Genomic DNA, 21,709 nt, shown 5'->3' with positions numbered 1-21,709 from the left:
AATTTGGCTGTCTGCATCTTTAAATAAAGAAACAAAATTCAAGGCAAGCACTTAGTTGCGGTACTTGAAAGCCAGGCCCTAGGGTTTGGGCTGGCACAAGGACTTCCTCCTTAATCCCAGCCATAGGTAGGGTTGCCAACTTTCTACTCGCATAAAACCGAACACCCTTACCCCACCCCTTTTCCGAGGCCCCACCCCCACTCACTCCATCCCCCCTCCCTCTGTCACTTGCTCTCCCAACACTCACTCACTCACTCGCTCATTTTCACCAGGCTGGCTCAGGGAACTGGGGTGCGGGAGCGGATGAGGGCTCTGGCTGAGAGTGCGGACTCTGGGGTGGGGCCAGGGATGAGGGGTTTGGAGTGTAGGAGGGTGCTCCAGACTGGGACTGAAGGGTTCAGAGAACAGGAGGGGGCTCCAGGCAGGGGCAGGGGGGTATAAGGGCTCTGGCTGGGGCTGCAGACTCTGTGGTGGGGCTGGGGATGAGGGGTTTGGGGTGCAGGAGGGTGCTTCGGGCTGGGCCTGCAGGGTTTGGAGGGTGAGAGGGAAATCAGGGCTGGGGCAGGCGGTTGGAGGGGGTGAGGGCTCCTGCTGGGGTGTGTGCTCTGGGGTGGGGCTGGGGATGGGTTTGGGGTGCAAGAGGGTGCTCTGGGCTGGGATCGAGGGGTTTAGAGGGTGGGAGAGGGATCAGGTCTGGGGTAGGGAGTTGGGGCCTGGGCGGGGGTCAAGGGTGCAGGCTCCAGGCAGCGCTTACCTCAAGCAGCTCCCAGAAGCCGTGGCATGTCTCCCTTCCGGCTCTTACTCAGAGGGGCGGCCAGGCGGTTCTGCATGCTGCCCTGTCCACAGATGCCGCCCCTGCAGATCCCATTGGCCATGGTTCCCAGCCAATAGGAGCTGCGGGGGTGGGGGCAGAATGCAGAGTGTCCTAGCTGCCCCTATGTGTAGGAGCTGGAGAGGGGACATGCCGGCTGCTTCCCGGGAGCTGCATGGCACAGAAGTTAGCAGGGAGCCTGCCAGCCCCACAGTGCGGTGCTGCCAACCAGACAGTCAACGGCCCGGTCAGTGGTGCTGACCGGAGCCTCCAGGATTCCTTTTTGACTGGGTATTCCGGTCAAAAACCGGACACTTGGTCATGCTAGCCATAGGCGCTGGAACTAGGGGTGCTGAGGATGCTGCCTCACCCCCTGGCTTGAAGTGGTTTCCATCATATACAGGGTTTAAAGTTTGGTTCAATGGCTTTCAGTACCCCCACTATACAAATTGTTCCAGTGGCACTGATCCAGTGCCACTCACCCAGCTCTGCTACTGAGCAGTAGTAGGCAAGCCTTCTTAACTGGCTGGCTCTTGTTTGGGGCCACTTCTGTTTAATATTATGACTCTGTTTTAGTCCTACTAGGATGTTACTCAGCCTTTTTAAATGGTAACTTAAAACTAGCAATACATAATTTTGCTTCATAACTGACCTATCTTTGTGTTTCAATTTGTCTTGTTTGTCTTTTTTTTTTTAATGTCTTGCTGGCTCCTGATTGGTCAGTGTTGGCTCCTGGCCCTTCTAGGTATCTGGAGGACTGTCTTGAAGGTAGCTCAGTCTGACTGTGTTTTCCTTGAGAAGGGGATGTCAGGCTGCCCATACCTCCCAGGGCAGAGTATGCCTGATAAATGCCCTCACCAGGGCCGGCTCCAGGCACCAGCGAAGGAAGCAGGTGCCTGGGGCAGCCAATAGAAAGGGGCGGCATTCTGTGAGTTATTGGGGCGGCACGTCTGGGTCTTTGGCAGCAATTCAGCTATGGGTCCTTCATTCCCTCTCTTCCTCGGCAATTCGGCGGCAGTTCAGTCGGGTTTTTCTTTTTCTTTTTCTTTGCCACTTGGGGCGGCAAAAAAGCTGGAGCCGGCCCTGGCCCTCACAGACCCTTGTTGGCCATGCTTGAGAGGGAAACACATTTTCCTGTCATGTACATACTAGTGATTGAGTGGTACCTTAACACAGAGGTGTGTGACCACAGAAATGCTGATTTAGTAAAACCTACTACAAAGCTGAACCAAAGATTTCATAGGAATGCTCAATAAAAAGGAGCAACAGTGGTGATTAGGTGTTTTTGCAAGGATGCTTTAGGTCCAGGCCCCGTTTTATCTGATCTCTGAGAGTTCAGGGGAGAAGGTTGCTGAGAAATTGTTCTTGTTGGGGGCCACTTCTACTTAATATTATGCACAGAATTCTCATCTTCAGAATGATTTGTAAATTGCACTTGATTGTGCTGCATCTGAAGCAATTTTCATGAAGCTGTTCAGTCATTGACTAGATATGGAGTAAATTAGGGCCTTTTGTATTTGACTTTTTAATGAGATGATGATTAACAATAATGTAGTTTGAGTAATTCATAACCCCAAACAATCCCAAAAAGGGAAAAGTACGGATGAGCCTGAACCATAGTGCAGAGCCGGATCCAAAGACCAGGGGTGTCTAGATGTAGGATTTTGGCTCAGACTCACTGCTAGAAAAGGTTTCTATTTAAAAGGCTTTCCCTCAAAATCCTGAAGGGTAGCAGCTTTATCCATTCACCACCCATTCCTTGTGCTGAAGGTTTCCCATACCTATAATTTAGCCTAAATGAGAGGAGTTAGCCAACGGAGCTGCTATTCCCATTAGGTAAGGAACAAGCGCAGTGAATTTTGTAGGGCACACACCAGCAGAGCACAGCTTAATAGTCCCAAAACAGAAAAGCCTAGAGAGTCATAAACTCCAAGTTCTCATCTGCTCTCTCCCCACCTCCTACACATTTCTGGAGTGGATGGGGTTATGGCTGGGAAAGGGGAGTTTAACCCTTTCCTTGCGAAGTCTTGTGTGAGGTTCATCGACCCTAAAACACGGATGTACTGTCAAAATTAGCAATCTGAGCAAGGTGGCTTAAACAATTTCCAAGTTTTCATCAGAGGACTCTTCATCTGAAACTGTTTCCCAGTAGGAGTTAGGGAGGCCAATAACCTACTTAGTGTTAAGGTAGAGCTTGAGAAATATATGAGTGGGATTGTTGGTTGGGGTTGCTTGTAGTAGTAGGGGGCAGGCAGCTCTGAGGGTCCCTTACAGGATAAAAGGTTTAGAAACCCTGACCTAAGAGGGAAGGTTAAAAAAACTGGGCATGTTTAGTCTTGAGAAAAGAACACTGAGGGGGGACCCACCTGATAAGTCTTCAAATATGTTAGGGGCTGTTACAAAGAGGACAGTGATCAATTGTTCTCCATGGCCACTGAAGGGAGGACAAGAAGTGATGGGTTTAATGTGCAGCAAGGGAGATTTAGATTAGAGATTGGGAAAAACTTTTAACTATAAGGGTAGTTAAGCTCTGGAATAGGCTTCTAATGCAGGTTGTGGAATCCCCATCAAACCACCTCTCAGGGATAGTCTAGGTATAAATTGGTCCTGCCTTGCATTGCACTAGATGGTTGTTTTTACTATCAGGAGAATGAATGCAGAGTTTCTCCTTACAGCCCCCACTTCTGCTCCAAACTTCTTCTGTTTATAACACCACCCAGCACTTCCCCATTTGGATTTCATCATTAATTAGGCCTGGTCTACCCTCCAGGGGCAAGCAGGTGGGCTCTGACTTTCTCTGACTGCCATTAATCTTCGGTCATCTGTCTGGGATAGACACCCTGTGCCAGCGCTCGTGATAATGAAGTTGAAATTTGCTTTCGTCAAATATCCTGAAATATTTGCTTGATATTTGCAGTATGCGTGAATGTTCCTGTCCGTAAACTGGTATGCTAGACTGTCAAGGTTCCTCCCCCACTCTGAACTCTAGGGTACAGATGTGGGGACCTGCATGAAAACCTCCTAAGCTTACTTTTACCAGCTTAGGTTAAAACTTCCCCAAGGTACAAGTTAATTTTACCCTTTGCCTTTGGAATTTCCACTGCCACCACCAAACTTTAACTGGGTTTACTGGGAAACATAGTTTGGACACATCTTTCCCCCCAAAATCCTCCCAAACCTTGCACCCCACTTCCTGGGGAAGGTTTGGTAAAAATCCTCACCAATTTGCATAGGTGACCACAGACCGAAACCCTTGGATCTTAGAACAATGAAAAAGCATTCAGTTTTTTTACAAGAAGACTTTTAATAGAAGTAAAGGAATCAATCACCTCTATAAAATCCAGATGGTAGATACCTTACATGGTAATTAGATTAAAAACATAGAGAATCCTTCTAGGCAAAACCTTAAGTTACAAAAAAGACACACAGACAGGGATAGTCCATTCTATTCAGCACAGTTCTTTTCTCAGCCATTTAAAGAAATCATAATCTAACACATACCTAGCTAGATTACTTACTAAAAGTTCTAAGACTCCATTCCTGTTCTGTCCCTGGCAAAAGCAGCAGCAGACAGACAGACACAGACCCTTTGTTTCTCTCCCTCCTCCCAGCTTTTGAAAGTGTCTTGTCTCCTCATTGGTCATTTTGGTCAGGTGCCAGCAAGGTTACCTTTAGCTTCTTAGCCCTTTACAGGTGAGAGGATTTTTCCTCTGGCCAGGAGGGATTTTAAAGGGGTTTACCCTTCCCTTTATATTTATGACATAGACTATCTGCAGTAAATAGATAGGAAAAGGGAGCAAAGGTATGGTATCTCACTCTGCTGGTGCCTGGGCCACAGCTAGAGGTTGGTGAGCCCTGCTGCAGCCTTGGCTAGCACAGCTGAATCTTTTTGCTCAGACAGTAGAGGTTTGTGCATTTAAATTGAGAAGTCCAAGGTTCAACCCCCACACTGCCAATGACTCAAGAGCATGGCATTACAAGTTGCCACTGAAATTAATTCTGGAAAAAAAAAATCTGGCTAGTCATTGAGATACTATTGCAGCACGTAAAGCTTACAAGGACAGAATCACCCTATGAAAGTATATGTAGCTCTGAGCTGATATTGTTTTGAGGATTGATTTAAAATGCAATTGAGAGCAGTCTCCTCTAATATATGGTATGGGAGATAAGTAGAAACCCACTCCAATCACATGCTCCTTCATACTATTTCATAGCTACTTTGTAGCCCAATAATTCATAGGACCAGGCCCATAATATATATATTGGGATGGATTCTGATCTTACTTACACCTGTCTAAATCAAATAACTCCACTGATGTCATCAGCATTATATCAATGCAAAACTGGTATAAATTAGATAACAATCTGGCTCAATGTTTCCCTTTAAAAGAACTAAATAATATTGTATTGCAAAATAGTGTTTCTTTGTGCAGTTCTCAGTGGAAAAAATATATTTGACGTTCTTGTGAGTCATGGTATTTTGTTATTGACTGTTCAGCTATCTCAATTTGACACGTCATTATTCTCATCCCATGATATGATTAGTTAAGATCACATTTAGCTCTTCCATTTCTCCAGTAATCTCTTGACATTATATTTCATTGATCTCCAGTAAACAATTGCTTCAGAGATCTAAGTGACAAGTATCATGTCTCCAGGAAACGAAGTAAGATGGGTACATTGGGAGAGAAGAGGATGAAACAGAGAGAACAGGATGAAACAGCTGACACTTATTATTGCTGAGCTTCTTGTGTCTCACAAATGAAAGTGGGAACCAGTCTAAAAAAAGCAGATAAATCTTGCCTTTGCCGTTACTGATGAATACCAGGGATAATAGGGATGAAATAGGAATGACACAAGAATGAGAGATGAAAACAATACGGAACAAGGAAAGAAAGCAACAGAACATGTATGAAATACTTTGTATTTTCTTAATAAAAAGCATTATGAAGGGCACATTTTTTTGTTTTGATACATCACAGTCACTGTTTCTATTAGCCTTTCTTTGTGTTTGTGACAATTAGCATCCAGACTCCTGAGAGGGAGAACCAAGGGGCTGAACCCCAAAGAATAAGCAATTGAATCAACTGACTCTATACAATATTTTGTAGTACACAAGTGTGTCAAGTAAGGTCTTTTATGAAACTAATGACACACTGGTGATTAATACCATTGTGCAATGTATGTATTAACACTATATAAGGAGTTATGGATACCTACTAATAGTATGCTTTAAAGTTTGTGATCAAACAAAGGGAGAAACAAGTTTTCTCCTTCTGAGCCTGACCGGGAGGGACCACTGCACTCCTTTTGGTGGTAGGAGCCATGCTGGCTTCGTCCCCTGTGCTGGAAGCAGAGGGGTGGGACAAGAAGTATAAGAGGCGGGCTCTTCAGCTCAGTGAAGTGGGAGCCAGATGTCTCTAGCCTGCTGCAGGATTCTGGGCTTGCTGCCAGCAGTATAGTGCCCTGCCCATGGAGAAGACCGAGTGTGGAGAGAGCTGCTGGCACTGCTCTCTGACGTTTACATGGAAGAGACTGAGGACTCGCAGACTATGGAGCCATGCCAATGGAGGATGGTAGGAGGTAGTCCAGAGGAACAAGACATTAGTCCGGTTGTGCTGCCGGGAAGTGAGTCAGGGTTTTTTGTGGGATTCTTGCTGGACTGGTGGTGAGACCACCCGCCACTGTTAGGGCCCTGATCTAAAAGCTGGTGAAGTAGGGTGGGCCCAGGTCCCCCGCTGACAACCCCAACCTTGGGGTAGTGGCCAGCTCACCCTAGGCTGGAAGAGCTGAGCCTTGTTTGTGGCTTGCCCCAGACACGAGGCAGTGGGCCTTGACTGTGTGTGTTGTCTGCCAGAGCCAGGAGACTAGGCTAAAGACTTCTAGTTACTCAGCCCCACACAGGGCCTATAGACTACTAATTAATGATGATTTGGCTGCCTGACACAGAGAGGCAGAGTGGCCTCCCTCTGAGCCTGACCAGGAGGGACCACTACACTCCCAGTCAGGGAAGAGGGTTTTGACCTGCTGCCTACAGTTCAGCCAGTGGCTGAACCTCTTGCAGTATTGTAAGAGGAAGGTGTGATCCCAGGTGCTCCTCAATGCCAGCTGGCAGAGGTCACCCAAAACTGTAACTCACACCCAGGCCTGACACACTCATTGTCCAACACGCTGTTGTCATACTATATGCCTCAAAGGTGTCATGTAATGTATCCAATGTAAACTGGTAGCACACTGGTCATGAATACTGTGACCAATATGGTGTATTTACAGATAGTATGTAAAGAGTTATGTATGTGTGTTGGAAATATGTTCGTTTTGGGGGACTGACTTGATAAATGAGTTTGGCTTAGACAAAGGAATGGGGATTCGTCTGTCTGGGTCAAGCTTTGTAAGCCAGGGGACAATGAAAGTACTTTTACATATAAGCAAAAAGAAAAGGAGTACTTGTGGCACCTTAGAGACTAACAAATTTATCTGAGCATAAGCTTTCGTGAGCTACAGCTCACTTCATCTGATGCAGTGCGCTGTAGCTCACGAAAGCTTATGCTCAAATAAATTTGTTAGTCTCTAAGGTGCCACAAGTACTCCTTTTCTTTTTGCAGATACAGACTAACACGGCTGCTACTCTGAAACCTTTACATATAAGGTAAACAAAGCCATCAAGTTAAACAAGCAGGGGAGAAGACCATTTAACAATCACTCCTGGGAACAGAATCTGCCTCCCAGAAAGCCTGCCTTCTCTTGCGACAGAGACAATGGACTCTGAGTAATATAAGGAGAGTAAAGAGACCCTTTAGTGATCCACCACTTAGGGGATATAGGGAACAGCATCCTGTGAGCCTGTGAAAGCTGAATCCCCTAATCCCGTGGTTCTCAACAAGGGGTACGTGTACCTCTGCGGGCATGCAGAGGTCTTCCAGGGGTACATCAACTCAGCTATATATTTGCCTAGTTTTACAGTAGGCTACATAAAAAGCACTAGCGAAGTCAGTGCAAACAAAAATTTCATACAGACAATAACTTATTTATATTGCTCTATATACTATACACTGAAATGTAAATACAATATTTATATTCCAACTGATTTATTTTATAATTATAAGGTTAAAAATGAGAAAGTAAGCAATGTTTCAGTAATAGTGTGCTGTGACGCTTTATATCTTTATGTCTGATTTTATAAGCAAGTAGCTTTTAAGTGAGGTGAAACTTGGAGTTACGCAAGACAAATCAGACTCCTGAAAGGGGTACAGTAGTCTGGATAGGTTGAGGGCCACTGCCCTAATCTGAAGAGCTAGGGATCCTGGTAACCTAATGTAAGTAGAAAATTGCTTAGGCAAAGTTTTTAACGTGCTAAAATTAAGTTTTAGTGACTAGATACCATGTTTTGTTTTATTTGTAACCATACCTGTTTCTTTTCATCTTGCTTAGTATCACTTAAATTTCTCTTCTTTATTAATAAACTTATTCTTGTTTTATTACAAAATCATCTCAGTGCTGTATACTAGGTGAAGATTTACTCTTCGCTTCATGCTGATGTGTGCTCTGTCTGGAAGCAACAACCTTAATTTCTGTGACAGGTTTCAGAGTAACAGCCGTGTTAGTCTGTATTCACAAAAAGAAAAGGAGTACTTGTGGCACCTTAGAGACTAACCAATTTATTTGAGCATAAGCTTTCGTGAGCTACAGCTCACTTCATCAGATGCATACTGTGGAAAACACAGAAGATGTTTTTATACACACAAACCATGAAAAAATGGGTGTTTATCACTACAAAAGGTTTTCTCTCCCCCCACCCTACTCTCCTGCTGGTAATAGCTTATCTAAAGTGATCACTCTCCTTACAATGTGTATGATAATCAAGGTGGGCCATTTCCAGCACAAATCCAGGGTTTAACAAGAACGTCTGAGGAACAGTGGGGCGGGGGGAGGAATAAACAAGGGGAAATAGGTTACTTTTTATAATGACTCAACCATTCCCAGTCTCTATTTAAGCCTATTTCCCCTTGTTTATTCCTCCCCCCTCCCGCCCCGCTGTTCCTCAGACCTTCTTGTTAAACCCTGGATTTGTACTGGAAATGGCCCACCTTGATTATCATACACATTGTAAGGAGAGTGATCACTTTAGATAAGCTATTACCAGCAGGAGAGTAGGGTAGGGGGAGAGAGAACCTTTTGTAGTGATAAACACCCATTTTTTCATGGTTTGTATGTATAAAAACATCTTCTGTGTTTTCCACAGTATGCATCCGATGAAGTGAGCTGTAGCTCACGAAAGCTTATGCTCAAATAAATTGGTTAGTCTCTAAGGTGCCACAAGTACTCCTTTTCTTTTTTCTTAATTTCTGTGAGTGTCCAGTGAGAGAGACTGGACACTACAGAGAAATGTCTTTGGGAAATGGGGTTCACTGTTACCTGCAAAGCAAGGTTTAGACTGACAGTCTCGAAGAGTTTGCTGGCAAGGCAGACAGGCTGGAGTGTCAGGGAGCAGACACACAACTTAGCAGTAGCAAAGCTGCTTAGGCAGAGTGGTAATGCAGTGGCTCACAGTTCTGGGTGTCCTGAGCATGTCATCACAGTGTTATATTTTGTTTTTTCTGAGTAGCTGAATATTTATAAAGATCCAGATCCAAACTTCTCCAATGTTTCCATGGTGATGGTTTAGATTTGGTATTGTGGTTCAGGCTCATATTTATCTTTTGTGGGGAGAGTCTTTTGAGGCAACAGACAGAAAAAGAAGAAGCACAAAGAAAGAAAAGAATTTCTTTATTTATATTACAGCAGTGCCTAGAAAATCCAGCAGGGAATGTGACCCCATTGTACTAGGTGCTGCATAAGTACAGAGTAAAATCACAGAAATCATTACAGACCCCAGGGCTGCACCCAGCTCAGAAATATTTTCTATAGTATTATAAAGAGAGTGGCTAGTGTGTCCAAGATCTACATTTAAAATATGAGTTATGTATGGGCATGGCCATTCTCATAAAACTGTATTTTTAAATAAGCAGTAATAGTCCAAAGTGCTGCATCTTACATGATAACAATATTGCAGATATTGCCACTTCCTATTATGGTTTTTAAAAGGGATTTTGGCTGCATTGATTTAGGGCCAAAACTATAGGTGTGGGATTGATTTCTAATCTACAGAGCCAACACCCTAAAATTCAAAGGTGTTCCAATTTGAGATTTTGTCGCTTACTGGTACAAGGAGAATAGTCCATTTCATTAGTCTGTTTGTGTTAATTTGGACAATCTTGAATTAAATGCAGAGTCGCAACCTTATACAGATCCTGTTTTTGGCAGATGACCATCTTAAAACAAAGCTTAGCAACACTGTGTGCATCAAACTGCAAAACACATTTTCTGAATAAACATTTTCATAATTTAAAATATTTATATATACATGTTAGTTTGCTCATTCATGCATGCTAAACACTTCTAACAAATCATTCTTTTAGAATACCCAGGCCAGCCTGGTAGTCACTTCTATTGCTTTATACTATAGCACCAATGATCAGGTTTGATTTACTGCACCAATTTGCTGTTCGTTGGCCAGCCAGGAACTAGGAGTGCAGCTGTGATAACACTCTCCATCTAGGAAAGAGAGGAAGTGCTATTCATTCAAATAGCCTCTTCTCCATCTGATTAGGAGAACTGCTGAAGGACATCATAATCTGCTTTGTTCAGTCATCTGGCTGGAATGGTGGTGTCATGGTTTAGGACACAGGCTTTCAAGGGGGAAGTGGTCCTTAGAGCTCTTAGAGTTGGAAGACAACTTAGAGGGGGAAAAAAAGACAACACAACACCATTAAAATCTGCTGAATTTCTTCTGTGCTGAACTTGGCCCAGAGCCTTCATTTCAAAGCTTAGACAAATGAATATCTTAAGCAAGTTACCTTATTAGTGTGGACGGCACAGCAGGATCTTTAATGACTGTCCGGGGAAAGATTTCTTTTGTGTTACTTATATAGACAGTCCCCACAGAAGGTTAATTGTTTTATTCTTAGCTTCTTTGTGGAATTCAACCACTGATAAGATAAATGCTTATGTTGCTATGCAAAGATTTGCACTCAAAAATTCCATTTAATGTTAACAAGACTTAATAGAGATTAGTGAGAGTTATGTATGTAAAATTCCCATGCATTGATCATAGGCATAGATCTTAGTTCCAACTATAGTTAACATTGCCCAACATTTCCCCTTATAAGACCCTGTTTTCAGTTCCTTATAATTTTGCCAAACTTTAACTGTTTGGACTGAAATTTTCCATGCTGAGTTTCTGCCTTTGGTTGAATGTTTTGGAAAGTTTCAGGAAAGGATCGTTCCACTATTTCCTAAAACAACATTAAGAAATATGTGGTGTTTTGCCCAAATAAAAAAATTCCTGCAGCTGTTTTGTTGAGGTGCTCTAGTGCCTCCGAGCTTTGGAGCAGGTCTTTAAGGCAGAGGGGCTGCCTTGTGCCTTTGCTGTTCCCGTGAAAAACTACTGCAAATTGCCCAAGTTGTAAGTCTTTGGAAAATCTTAATTCACACATGCTCGACAGAGATTTGTTAGAGTTTGACATCTAAATTCTCTGAAGATTCCTGTATTGCTACATGGGCAGGCTGCTGCATTGTACAATATGTGGATCTTTTCCCAAGATTAGAGTTCTTTTGCTCCAAAGTACAGTGCATTGCAGTAATCGAGCTTAGAGCTCATGAAATTGTAAATGGCTGTGGTTAGTCCAAATGACTGAGGATGGGCCGAGTATCCTTGCCAACAGTCAGTGGAATAGGGCATTTTTGCAGCTGGAAGCAGAGATCAAATGATATCATTGACATTGGCTTCGTGAGCTGCCACTTTTTTCAGGGCTGGCACCTTGTGCTTCAGAATCTAAGCTTTCATTTAAAATAAAAAGTCTCTCGGCTTTTTGGTTGCAAAGATAACCTTCCATAAGTAAATTGAACATGAACTGATGCAGAGATTTCTGCTTGAGTCCGCACACAGTCTAAAAGAATAACTCTGAGGTATGAAATGCTTCCATTCATTTGTATGAGTTTTAACACTAATGCCCAATGATGGTGGCAATTTAAATATCAACTGTAACTATTTCAGTGTTATCAATACTCATAAGAAAGAGGGGACAATCCTATTATGAAGATCTGCTCAATCTAATGTGTGTGGCATTTCAATTTGGAATCATGAGTGGTCTGAGTTTGGTTTGTGGACAGAATTTAGGAGCATACCACCACTTACATTTTTCCAAACTGAATCCCGTAGCATTCTGGGCTTGTCTACACTTGAAACACTACAGCACTTCAGTGTAGATGCTACGTATGCTGACAGAAGAACCCATTCTCTCTTCGGCATAGGTAATCCACCCCCCCAAGAGCAGTAGCTTGTCAGAATTCTTCCATCGACCTAGCACTGGACATTAGGTTAGCTTCCGTATGTCTCTCAGGGGTGTGGATTTTTCACACCCCTGAGAGACATAGCTAAACTGCTATAACTTGTCAGCATATTAAAACCAAGTATATATATTACTGGTCTGGACTTTATTCTGCTTACACTTGATAAATGTGATCAAGTCATGATCACTTGTACCTAAGCTACCATTTAATTTTTTTAGAACCACACTGGGAGCCATTGGAGGGACCAGAGTACAGGCTTGATGGGTTCACAGTGGCCTAAACCATGGAGGAGGTGGAAAGCCACATTTTGTACCATCTGAAGCCTTTACATTGTTTTCACATTCAACTTCAGATATAGTGAATTACAGCAGTGCAGTTTGGAGGCAACAAATGAATGGGACCTGGCAACAGGGAGTCAATCTGTGAGAAAGGTATGGAGTGTCCTAGGGAGATGGCGCTAAGGAAGACATTTTTAATAATTCATTCTCCTGTTCGACTTATTGCTGAACTTGGATGAACTGGCCTCCAAATCTTAACACTTTGATGAATGGGGGCTGTATGCCTTCAGTGAAAGGTGGGAAACTGTGCTTGTTTTTCCCCTGGCTGACCAGAATAATTTTGGCCTGTCCTGTCAGAACCCCTTGTGGTTAGCCAATGACTCAGGGCTGGTTCTAGGGGCAGTTGAGCAGGGCAGTCACCCTGGCCACTGACTTCTAGCGGGGACCATACTGCTACACCATTCAGCCTCTCCTGCCCCTTTTTGCCACATGGCCAACTAATGTGCAATATATATTTGAGATGACTATCAGGAAAAATCATGTGCCAGCAATGCCCCTCTGCCATGTACGCCAAACCGGGCAGTCTCTGTGTAAAAGAATAAACGAACACAAATCAGACGTCAAGAATTATAACACTCAGAAACCAGTCGGAGAACACTTCAGTCTCTCTGGTCACTCGATTGCAGATCTAAAAGCGGCAATTCTTCAACAAAAAAACTTCAAAAACAGACTCCAACGAGAGACTGCTGAATTGGAATTAATTTGCAAACTGGACACCATTAACTTAGGCTTGAATAGAGACTGGGAGTGGATGGGTCATTACACAAAGTAAAATTATGCCCCCATGTTTATTTCCCCCACACTCTCCCACACTGTTCCTCACACGTTCTTGTCAACTGCTGGAAATGGCCCACCTTGATTATCACTACAAAAGGTTTTTTTTTGTTTTTGTTTTTTTTTCTTCTCTCCTGCTGATAATAGCTCACCTTACCTGATCACTCTCATTACAGTGTGTATTGTAACACCCATTGTTTCATGTTCTCTGTGTATATAAAATCTCCCCACTATATTATGCACTACATGCATCCGATGAAGTGAGCTGTAGCTCACGAAAGCTTATGCTCAAATAAATTTGTTAGTCTCTAAGGTGCCACAAGTACTCCTTTTCTTTTTGTGGATACAGACAAACACAGCTGCTACTCTGAAACCAGGAAAAACTTTGTTATCACAGGAGGTATTTGACTGTGGAGCAGTCTCCAAAGAGAAGTAGTGGAAACCCTATTTCTTTGGTCATGTGCCCTGAGTGCGTGGCTGGCACACAAATGATGATGGTGGCAATAATAATAAATTTGACAATATACTATACCATATACTGTGGGGAACAATCCTGCAGTAACAGGAAGAAAGCCTGAATGAGATCTAATGTCTTGTATGGTTCTTTACCACAGTAATGTATGTATTTGCAGAATTGCTTCAGAACAAAATGTTTTCCCTAGGCTTGCTATGAGGCATCAGCTGTTCTTTAATCAGTGCTAAAGTGGATGATAAATATTCAGGTGTTGGAGGAACCGTGACACAATACAAAGTATGAGGGTTTTTTTTAAACAAAGACCTATTGTTCTGCAATCTATTTACAGCCTCTTTTCAAAATGTGCTGTTATTAATAAACCCTTTAATTTCTAAAGACAGTGCTACATTTCAGGGGGAAATGGCCTTTAGATACAAAAGGATAAAAAGGTCAAAGTATTGCAATGTAAAATTTTACTGCAGCCGAGCATAACTGTAAAGCCCATTATCATTTGCAGCAACTTGCCCTACTTAATGAAATCATCAAATCACAAGTACTTTACTGAGACTCTATATTATAAAACATTGCTTCTAGCTAGCCATACTAGGCCTGTTTTTTAATTACTGGCGTTGGCACTGGATTCAAGTCAGTTCTGTTTCCATGAGTCAAAAGTGTACATTAGTTAAAAATAAAACCTCTTCATTTTGAAGAAGAAAGGAAATTATATATCTGTAAACACTTGACGAAGAAGAAGAGTCTATATTTGGCTTGGCTTTAATGTAGTTATGCCCTCTGTGCATCAGGGATGAATTTGGCTTCTGCTAAGTGACCCTGGGCAAATTAGTAAACAGCTCTATCACTCAGTTTCCTTTTCTAGAAATGGATGGATGTAGTGTTAGGAGCAGTAGTCCTTTCATGTCTTGTAAAGTGCTTTGGATTTATATAGCATCTTCCAGCCATGGATTTCAAAGTACTGTTAAAACAACCCCTTCTCAGAGGATCCAGAGGATCTTCTCCAGAAACGGTTTTGAAAATACCTGCCATTTTGTATAAATGGATGCATTCCAAAGTGGGGGGAAAAGGAGGAATGCTCTTGAAGCACCTTTGACAGATAAGAAATAACCATGGCAGGGATGGCTTAGTAGTACCCAAAGAGGGGTAAATGCCATCAAAGGCAAATACCTCTCCTTCTTCTTGAACATGGTCTTAAATTTACATAAGGTTCAGAGAAGCAAGGATTGGACCAGATGGATACATTAGAACCTCAGAGTTAGGAACACCAGAGTTATGAACCGACCAGTCAACCACACACCTCGTTTGGAACCAGAAGTATGCAATCAGGTAGCGAGGGGGGGAAGTACAGTACTGTGTTAAAGGTAAAGTATTGAAAAAATAAAGGGAAAGAAGCATTTTTTCTTCTACATAATAAAGTTTCAAAGCTGTATTAAGTCACTGTTCAATTCTAAACTTTTGAAAGAACAACCATAATGTTTTGTTCAGAGTTACGAACATTTCAGAGTTACCAACAGCTCCAGTCCTGAGGTGTTCGTAACTGTGAGGTTCTCCTGTATTTCCCTGACCCCCACAATTGGCTAGGCAGTTAGTAGATAAGAAGTACCCAGCCAGATGGTGGCAATTACGAATTTTGCTTCTTACATTAATAATTTGTTAAATATCCTTTTCAGCTATAGAATGTAGCTAGAGATGGAACTCCTTCCCAATAGCTGTATGCCCAGCTACCACCCTCTCCACATTTATATAGCTCCCCAAAACAACTTCTGTTATCTTGCCTTCAAGAAGTATGTTATTTCTCTTCCCCTCTCTCTGTCAAAAACCTATTTTCCAAAAGTGAGTAATTCTGTGATCTCCTTAATGTCACCTCACTCCATCACCCTTCTCGTTTATTACCCTTACTCATTATATGGGGCTAGGTCCCAGACCCCTGCTTTGTTCCATCCCTATAAAGAAGCTCACTTTGAGTTAGCCTACTGGCTAATTCAGGCTCACATCCTGGTTCAGATTTTGAAACACTGGAAAGTGTTTGAAGTGTAGCATTAATGGCATGGGGGAGAAGGGGAACCCATCTCCACAAGCGGTACACCTAGTCTTAGAACAAAACTTAGACCCAGACCCTGCAAACACTTATGCAGGTGCTCATAAGCATGTGCATTTATGCAGGATGGGGACCTTTACTGTGATCAACATAAGAACAGCCACACTGGGTCAGACCAAAGGTCCATCTAGCCTAGTATTCTGTCTTCCAACACTGGCCAATGCCAGGTGCCCTAGAGGGAATGAACAGAACCGGTAATTATCAAGTGATCCATCCCCTGTTGCCCATCCCCAGCTTCTGGCAAACAGAGGCTAAGGACACCATCCCTGCCCATCCTGGCTAGTAGCAATTGATGGACCTATCCTCCATGAACTTTTCTAGTTCTTTTTCGAATGCTGTTATAGTCTTGGCCTTCACAACATTCTCTGGCAAGGAGTTCTACAGGTTGACTGTGAATTGTGTGAAAAAATACTTCCTTTTGTTTGTTTTAAACCTGCTGCCTATTAATAGGAATGTTCTTATTCTATTTGCATCATAAACTATTCACATCAGCAGTACAGGATGCAGCAGTGACAGAAAATATTGCTTTGTAAGGCAGATGAATCCCCAGCCTTCCATCATCTAAAATGCCCCATGCTCTAATTATCATCATTGGATTCCTTATTCTTCCTTATTTCAGGATCGTCTTTGCAAAGCTCCCTCTTATCCGGGAGGGAGGGGCCCTCAGGGGAATCATTTAAAAGCATTATTTAAAATACCTCCCGCTGAGGGTGGTGGATTTTGCTGTGTATGTTTTAGTGAGACATTTAAAATCTCACTTATGGTCTGGTTTTATTAACATTCCTCCTGCAGATCGCCACAGCCTGAGCTAGCCTGGAAGTGAAGAGACACACAGGGGTCGTGGGGAGAGAAGGGGGAGAGAGGAGAAGCAACGAATCGTGGAAAAATCAGCAGCCTGCAGGACGCACGTGGTTTCCTGGGGATTTATGAAAACTCCAGAGATCTGCACGCGGTGGAGGGGGGGATGCTGGTGGCCGTGCTGAGGGCCCAGGTCCCCGCTGCTGTGGAGTGCGAGGAGCAGGGCTGCGGGGGGAAGGAGGAGAGAAGGGGAGTAGATCCCAGGACTCTCGCATCTCCTTCTCCTCACCCAGCAGCAGGTGGAGAATTTCCTTCAAAGCTGCTGCTGCGGACTGAGCGGGGGGACTCAGAGCGGGGGTCCCCCTGCGCCCCCAGTCTGGGATTGTAACAGGAGAGGCCAGTGGGGGCGCGATTGAGCGTCGGGGGAGCGGAGCCGGAGCGGGACCGAGGGGAACAGAGAAAAGCTGCGGAGCGGGAGGAGAGGGCAGCGGCGGGGGCACCGCTCGCAGTCCGGATCCGGGAGGAGCAGAGAGACCCACCCCAGAGCGCCCACCCGGATCGGCGGCTTCTTCTGTGCGCTGGGGCCCCCTCAGCTCCGGGTTCGCCCTCTGCCTTGGGCCCCCCCCCCCCGGCTGCTTTGGGGGTCCCGTCCCGTCCCCTTAGTTCCGTGGGGTCGCTGAGCGCCGCCTCGCGTTGGGAAGGCCCCGGGACATTGGAGGGGCGGGGAGGGGGAAATCTCCGCTCCCTGCCTGTCCTGGCTCCCGGTCTCCTTTCCCGAGGTCCGATCCCCGCTCTCCCAAGCCGGGCTCCGCCTGGGTGTAGCGGGGCGGAGAGTCTCCCCTCTCTGTTGTTTCCTTGCGGGGGTGAGAACCTTTCCCATCTCTATTTTGGGGGTAGCGGGGTCTCCTGGGCTTGGGGGCGCCCCGGCAGTGAGCGGGGGTCTCCCCCCGGAGGCAGGGAAGAGGCACCCCCTCCTTGAATTTCTGGGGTTGTCTCTCCTCTGCGGCGCCGGGGTCCTCTCTGCCTGATTGGGGGTGGCGGCGGGGGGGTTCTCCCCTCACCATGGCCTTCACCTTCGCTGCCTTTTGCTACATGCTGTCCCTGGTGCTGTGCGCCGCCCTCATCTTCTTCGCCATCTGGCATGTGAGTATCCGACACGCCCTCCCCGCCCTCCAACAGCGCCCAGCCCCCCAAAGCCCGGGACAGGAGCAGCCCCCCCCCACCCCCAGCGCCGCTATCTCCCCCTGGCTGCCGGGCAGGGAGGTCAGACGCCGCCCCGGCCCGGCTCAGCTCCTGGGAGCGCAGGAGACAGCTCAGATCCCCAGCCCCGGTCGCCCCCCGGGGCTGCGACGGGTCAAGGAGCGATAACTAGGAAACGCTGGAAATGCCAGCCTCGGTGGTGGGTGCGTTTAGAAACGATTCCCGACAAAGGGAAGGAAACAACCAATGAGCTGGGGAGAGGGGGAGAGAGGAAGCGGGTGACCAAGGCAGAGGGATAAGTGGGACCCTTGGGCTGAAGAAAACGGGACTTTACAGCACCCCTCCCCCCAGTTTTCCTTCGTGCCTGCGGGACTTGGCTTTGTTGGCCTGGGCGCTGGGGGAGGTTCCGAGGCCCCGGGCTCAGCGCACGTGGCGTGACGGAGCCGTCAGAAGCGGTCGGAGTTTGGGAGGCAGGAAAAAGGAGCAGGGTGGGGGAGAGCGGCGGGTACTTTGCAGAGTAGGAAAGTTAAATCGGGGGCTTGTCCGCGCTCACAGCGCTCCAGCCGCGGCACTGCTGAGAGTGAAGGTCTGCCCAGTGTACAGGGAGAAGTGGGACCCTTTGGCTGAAGATAAGGGTAATTTACAGCGCGCTGTCCGGGATGCTACGCAGCCAGGAGATGAGCGGAGGCAGAGCCAGCCCTTTGTTGGCTGAGCAGTAAAGCCGAAGGCCTGACCCCTTGCTAAAGACCCCCTGGGACTTTTTGCTGGAGGAGGTGTGCGAACCTTTGTTTCCTATCCAAATTCCAACTCGGCTGAAGAGGCAACCTCAGGATAAAGGTGCCCCTAGAGTTGGGTTTGTATAAAACAAGCTTTTAGGAAGCCAAAGACCCGTGAAAAGAGCCTCAGGATTTTTTAAAAATGACAGTAGGAGATCTTTGAAAGGCATGTTCCCTGAATACTGGGCCTGATCCTGTAAAGTGCTGAGCACTCTCCAAGCCCATTGGCTTTTATGGAAATCAAGGGCGCTCAATGGCTCGGTGTCTGGCTTGGGCCCATTGATCATGCTAATCCATGAGAACTGGGCAGTAAAGTGCTAGTCATTTTCATTGTCCAGGAAAGGAGGAATGGGGGGAACATAAAGAAAAGTAAATTAGATTGTTTCCATTTTTTCCATTTTAATAATCTGATGTGCCACTAGCTACATAAATGAGAAAATTTGTGTTAAAATGTGATTTTATTTAACATGAGATTGCCCCCTTTCTCCACCTTCTTTTAATTCTCCTGCAATTATGGATATGGGGTTCTTCATATCCTGTCCTAACTGTGTAGCTGTGTGGTGTTAAACAGGTAGGGGTGGAGGAGGGGGAGATGGAAGGGAGGGTGCGTTTCAGTAATGAGTTATAGTTAACCCTATATATAATTTGTCAATCAATTTAAAATTATTACATGTTTTGGAAACCTTTGGGATGAAGATGTGCTATATTAATAACAATTAATAATTTCTTTAATGACATAAAAGAACTATACTGGGACTAGATAGGTTAAAGCAAAATAACCTGGAAAAGGGAGAAAGCACCATATAGAGCTTATGGAACAGATGTCTGATGGAGCAGGATAGAGGGATTTAGGATTTATTATTAATGAAACATGGGAAGGATAGAGCTGCTAATTTAGGTCTGTTTAAGCATTTCAGGAATATTAAGTGAAAAGATGTCTATATAGTCCAAACAATTTTTGAAACCTAATCATTCTAACCTAATACAGGTGCAGTAACGAGGGGTCTGTGTGTTAATGAAACTGTAAAAGTTTTGTGACAGGCACTACCTCTATAAAAACATAGAGCACCTGCAGCTACTGGGCCAAATTGTTCTGATGAAATGGTGTAAATCAGTAGAACTACTCAGTTTTCTCCAGTGTAATAGAACTGAAATTAGCCAAGTCTCTTCTTGTAGAATGATAACAAATAATATTACTTAAATAAGCGGTTTATGAAAGTAATAGAATAACAGAAGATTAAACCCCCACCAATTTTTAAATGTGCCTTCCATATATATATAAAAAACCTGACAGAGCTTTAATTATTCCCATAATGAGAACAGTAATACTCCAATTTCTTATGAGATTTCACTGGAAGATAAGGGTATATGATGCAATATATTTAGTCTTTTATTCTAAATATATCAGTGCAGAAACCTTCCCATCTTTTCCCCAGAATCTGACTTTGGTTCTTATATATTTATAATTGAGAGTTGATGTATTCCAAATGGATTCTCAAATTCACAACAAAGGATCTTTTTAACCATTAAGATGGCTTGATTGTAAGTCTCTTTAGGCAGTTTGGCTACTATGACTAAACTGAAGATTGACCCAACACCCAAATACTCACTAATGTTTAAAAGGGGTTGGGAGATTCAAAAACTGAACCTGAATCTTAATTTTGGAATTATTTTAAAGAACCAGAACAAAATCCCATATTCAGACTTTGTGGTGGCGTTCAGAGCCAGATCTAAAATTTGAGTCTTCGGGAAGTTTTTAGAATGAATCCATAGTGGTTCAGAATAAAATTAAAGTTCTCATTTTCATCCTGTACCTCATGCTAAACACGTCAAACTGTACTAATGGTTTGTATAATTATTATTAGTGTTACTGTAGTGCCTAGGAACTGTGAAACCAAAATAAAAGCAAAGACTAACAAAGGCTATTGTGTTATTTTTTATTTATTTTTTACTTCCATAGTGCTTTTTATCTGAGATGCTAAAAGTTCTTTAGAAACATTGATACTTGCAGCATCCTAGTGAGGGAGAGCTAATAAAGGTATATAGTATTTAAAGTAAATTATTTGAAGTGTGTGTAAATAAAATCTAGATGCAATGTAGACTTCAGAAACTCTGTTAATTATCTGAAGGGTCAATACTATCTTTCCTACCTAAGGGCTGAGTGCACTGTCCCTGCAATACTCCCAATGTCTGCTTGCATGGAAAGAACTCTCTAGTTAGATGACCCATTGATTCAAACAAATCCTGTGCATGGTTTACACTAGTGATACTGTTGTTATCGCTATTGAAATTTCACAGATGCTAAATTAGTGATGAAAAAGTACTGAAAATTCACACTGTCAATGCACTTCATAATACTAAGACTTAAATCCGGGTCTCCGTGGCATGGCAATCATCACACCTCTCAGATTATTTTTATTTGGAATAACATAGTACTAAAGTCATTCTGTATTATGGACACTCTATCGTGCTCGTGTGTAAAAGTACTAGAGAAGGTGGAAGAGAAGATGACTTCTCTATAAGTTTCTTTTAATCATTTTATAGAATTTAATAGAAAATTATATTCCTGCTATATGATGATTAAAAATAGTCTATGGAAAGGTTAGTATTTTCTCTGAAATTCTGTTGATGTTTAGAGTAAGTTTTACAGACCCCTAGTGGCTTAGAGTCCTTTTCAAATTCTATATGTCTTTTTCATAAGGTTAACGTACCCAGGTCCTAAAGTATTTCCCAGAGCTTGTTCAAGATCTCTTATAGGGCCAGATTGTGAAACACTTGCTTATGTTTTGTTGTACCTTACTCCTTGAATAGTTACTTTGAATTCAGTGGGACTTCACGTGGAGTAAGGTACTACTCAGTGTAAGGAAGGGTAGAGCAATTTGGCCCATAGATAATAAATGTCCGATGTAACAAATATTACAAAAATAATTCTAAATGTTAAAATATGACAAGCTGGGATGTCTACATGGACTCTGTATGGGTATGTCCAGTTAGCTTAATTGTGTTAACATGATTGAAAAATCCTATTAAGATGCAGGCTATCATGTATGAAGC

The 21,709-nt window shown here is 43.9% G+C and overlaps 1 protein-coding gene across 1 annotated transcript in view; it reads left to right on the top strand.

Moving 5' to 3' along the window:
- The first annotated feature begins 6,214 nt into the window (after nt 1–6,214).
- The window catches only part of CNIH3 (cornichon family AMPA receptor auxiliary protein 3), a 93,642-nt gene continuing 78,147 nt past the window's right edge, over nt 6,215–21,709 (top strand). The window contains exons 1-2 of the mRNA XM_007071714.4: nt 6,215–6,439; nt 16,674–17,822. Coding sequence (XP_007071776.1) covers nt 17,742–17,822 — 81 coding nt within the window. The 5' untranslated portion in view covers nt 6,215–6,439; nt 16,674–17,741. The remainder of the gene's footprint in view (nt 6,440–16,673; nt 17,823–21,709) is intronic.

This window comes from Chelonia mydas, chromosome 3 (genome assembly GCF_015237465.2).
Source record: "Chelonia mydas isolate rCheMyd1 chromosome 3, rCheMyd1.pri.v2, whole genome shotgun sequence".
Classification (NCBI taxonomy): domain Eukaryota; kingdom Metazoa; phylum Chordata; order Testudines; family Cheloniidae; genus Chelonia; species Chelonia mydas.
The sequence above is the reverse complement of the archived record's forward strand: the minus strand, read 5'-3'. Positions and strand labels throughout refer to the sequence as shown.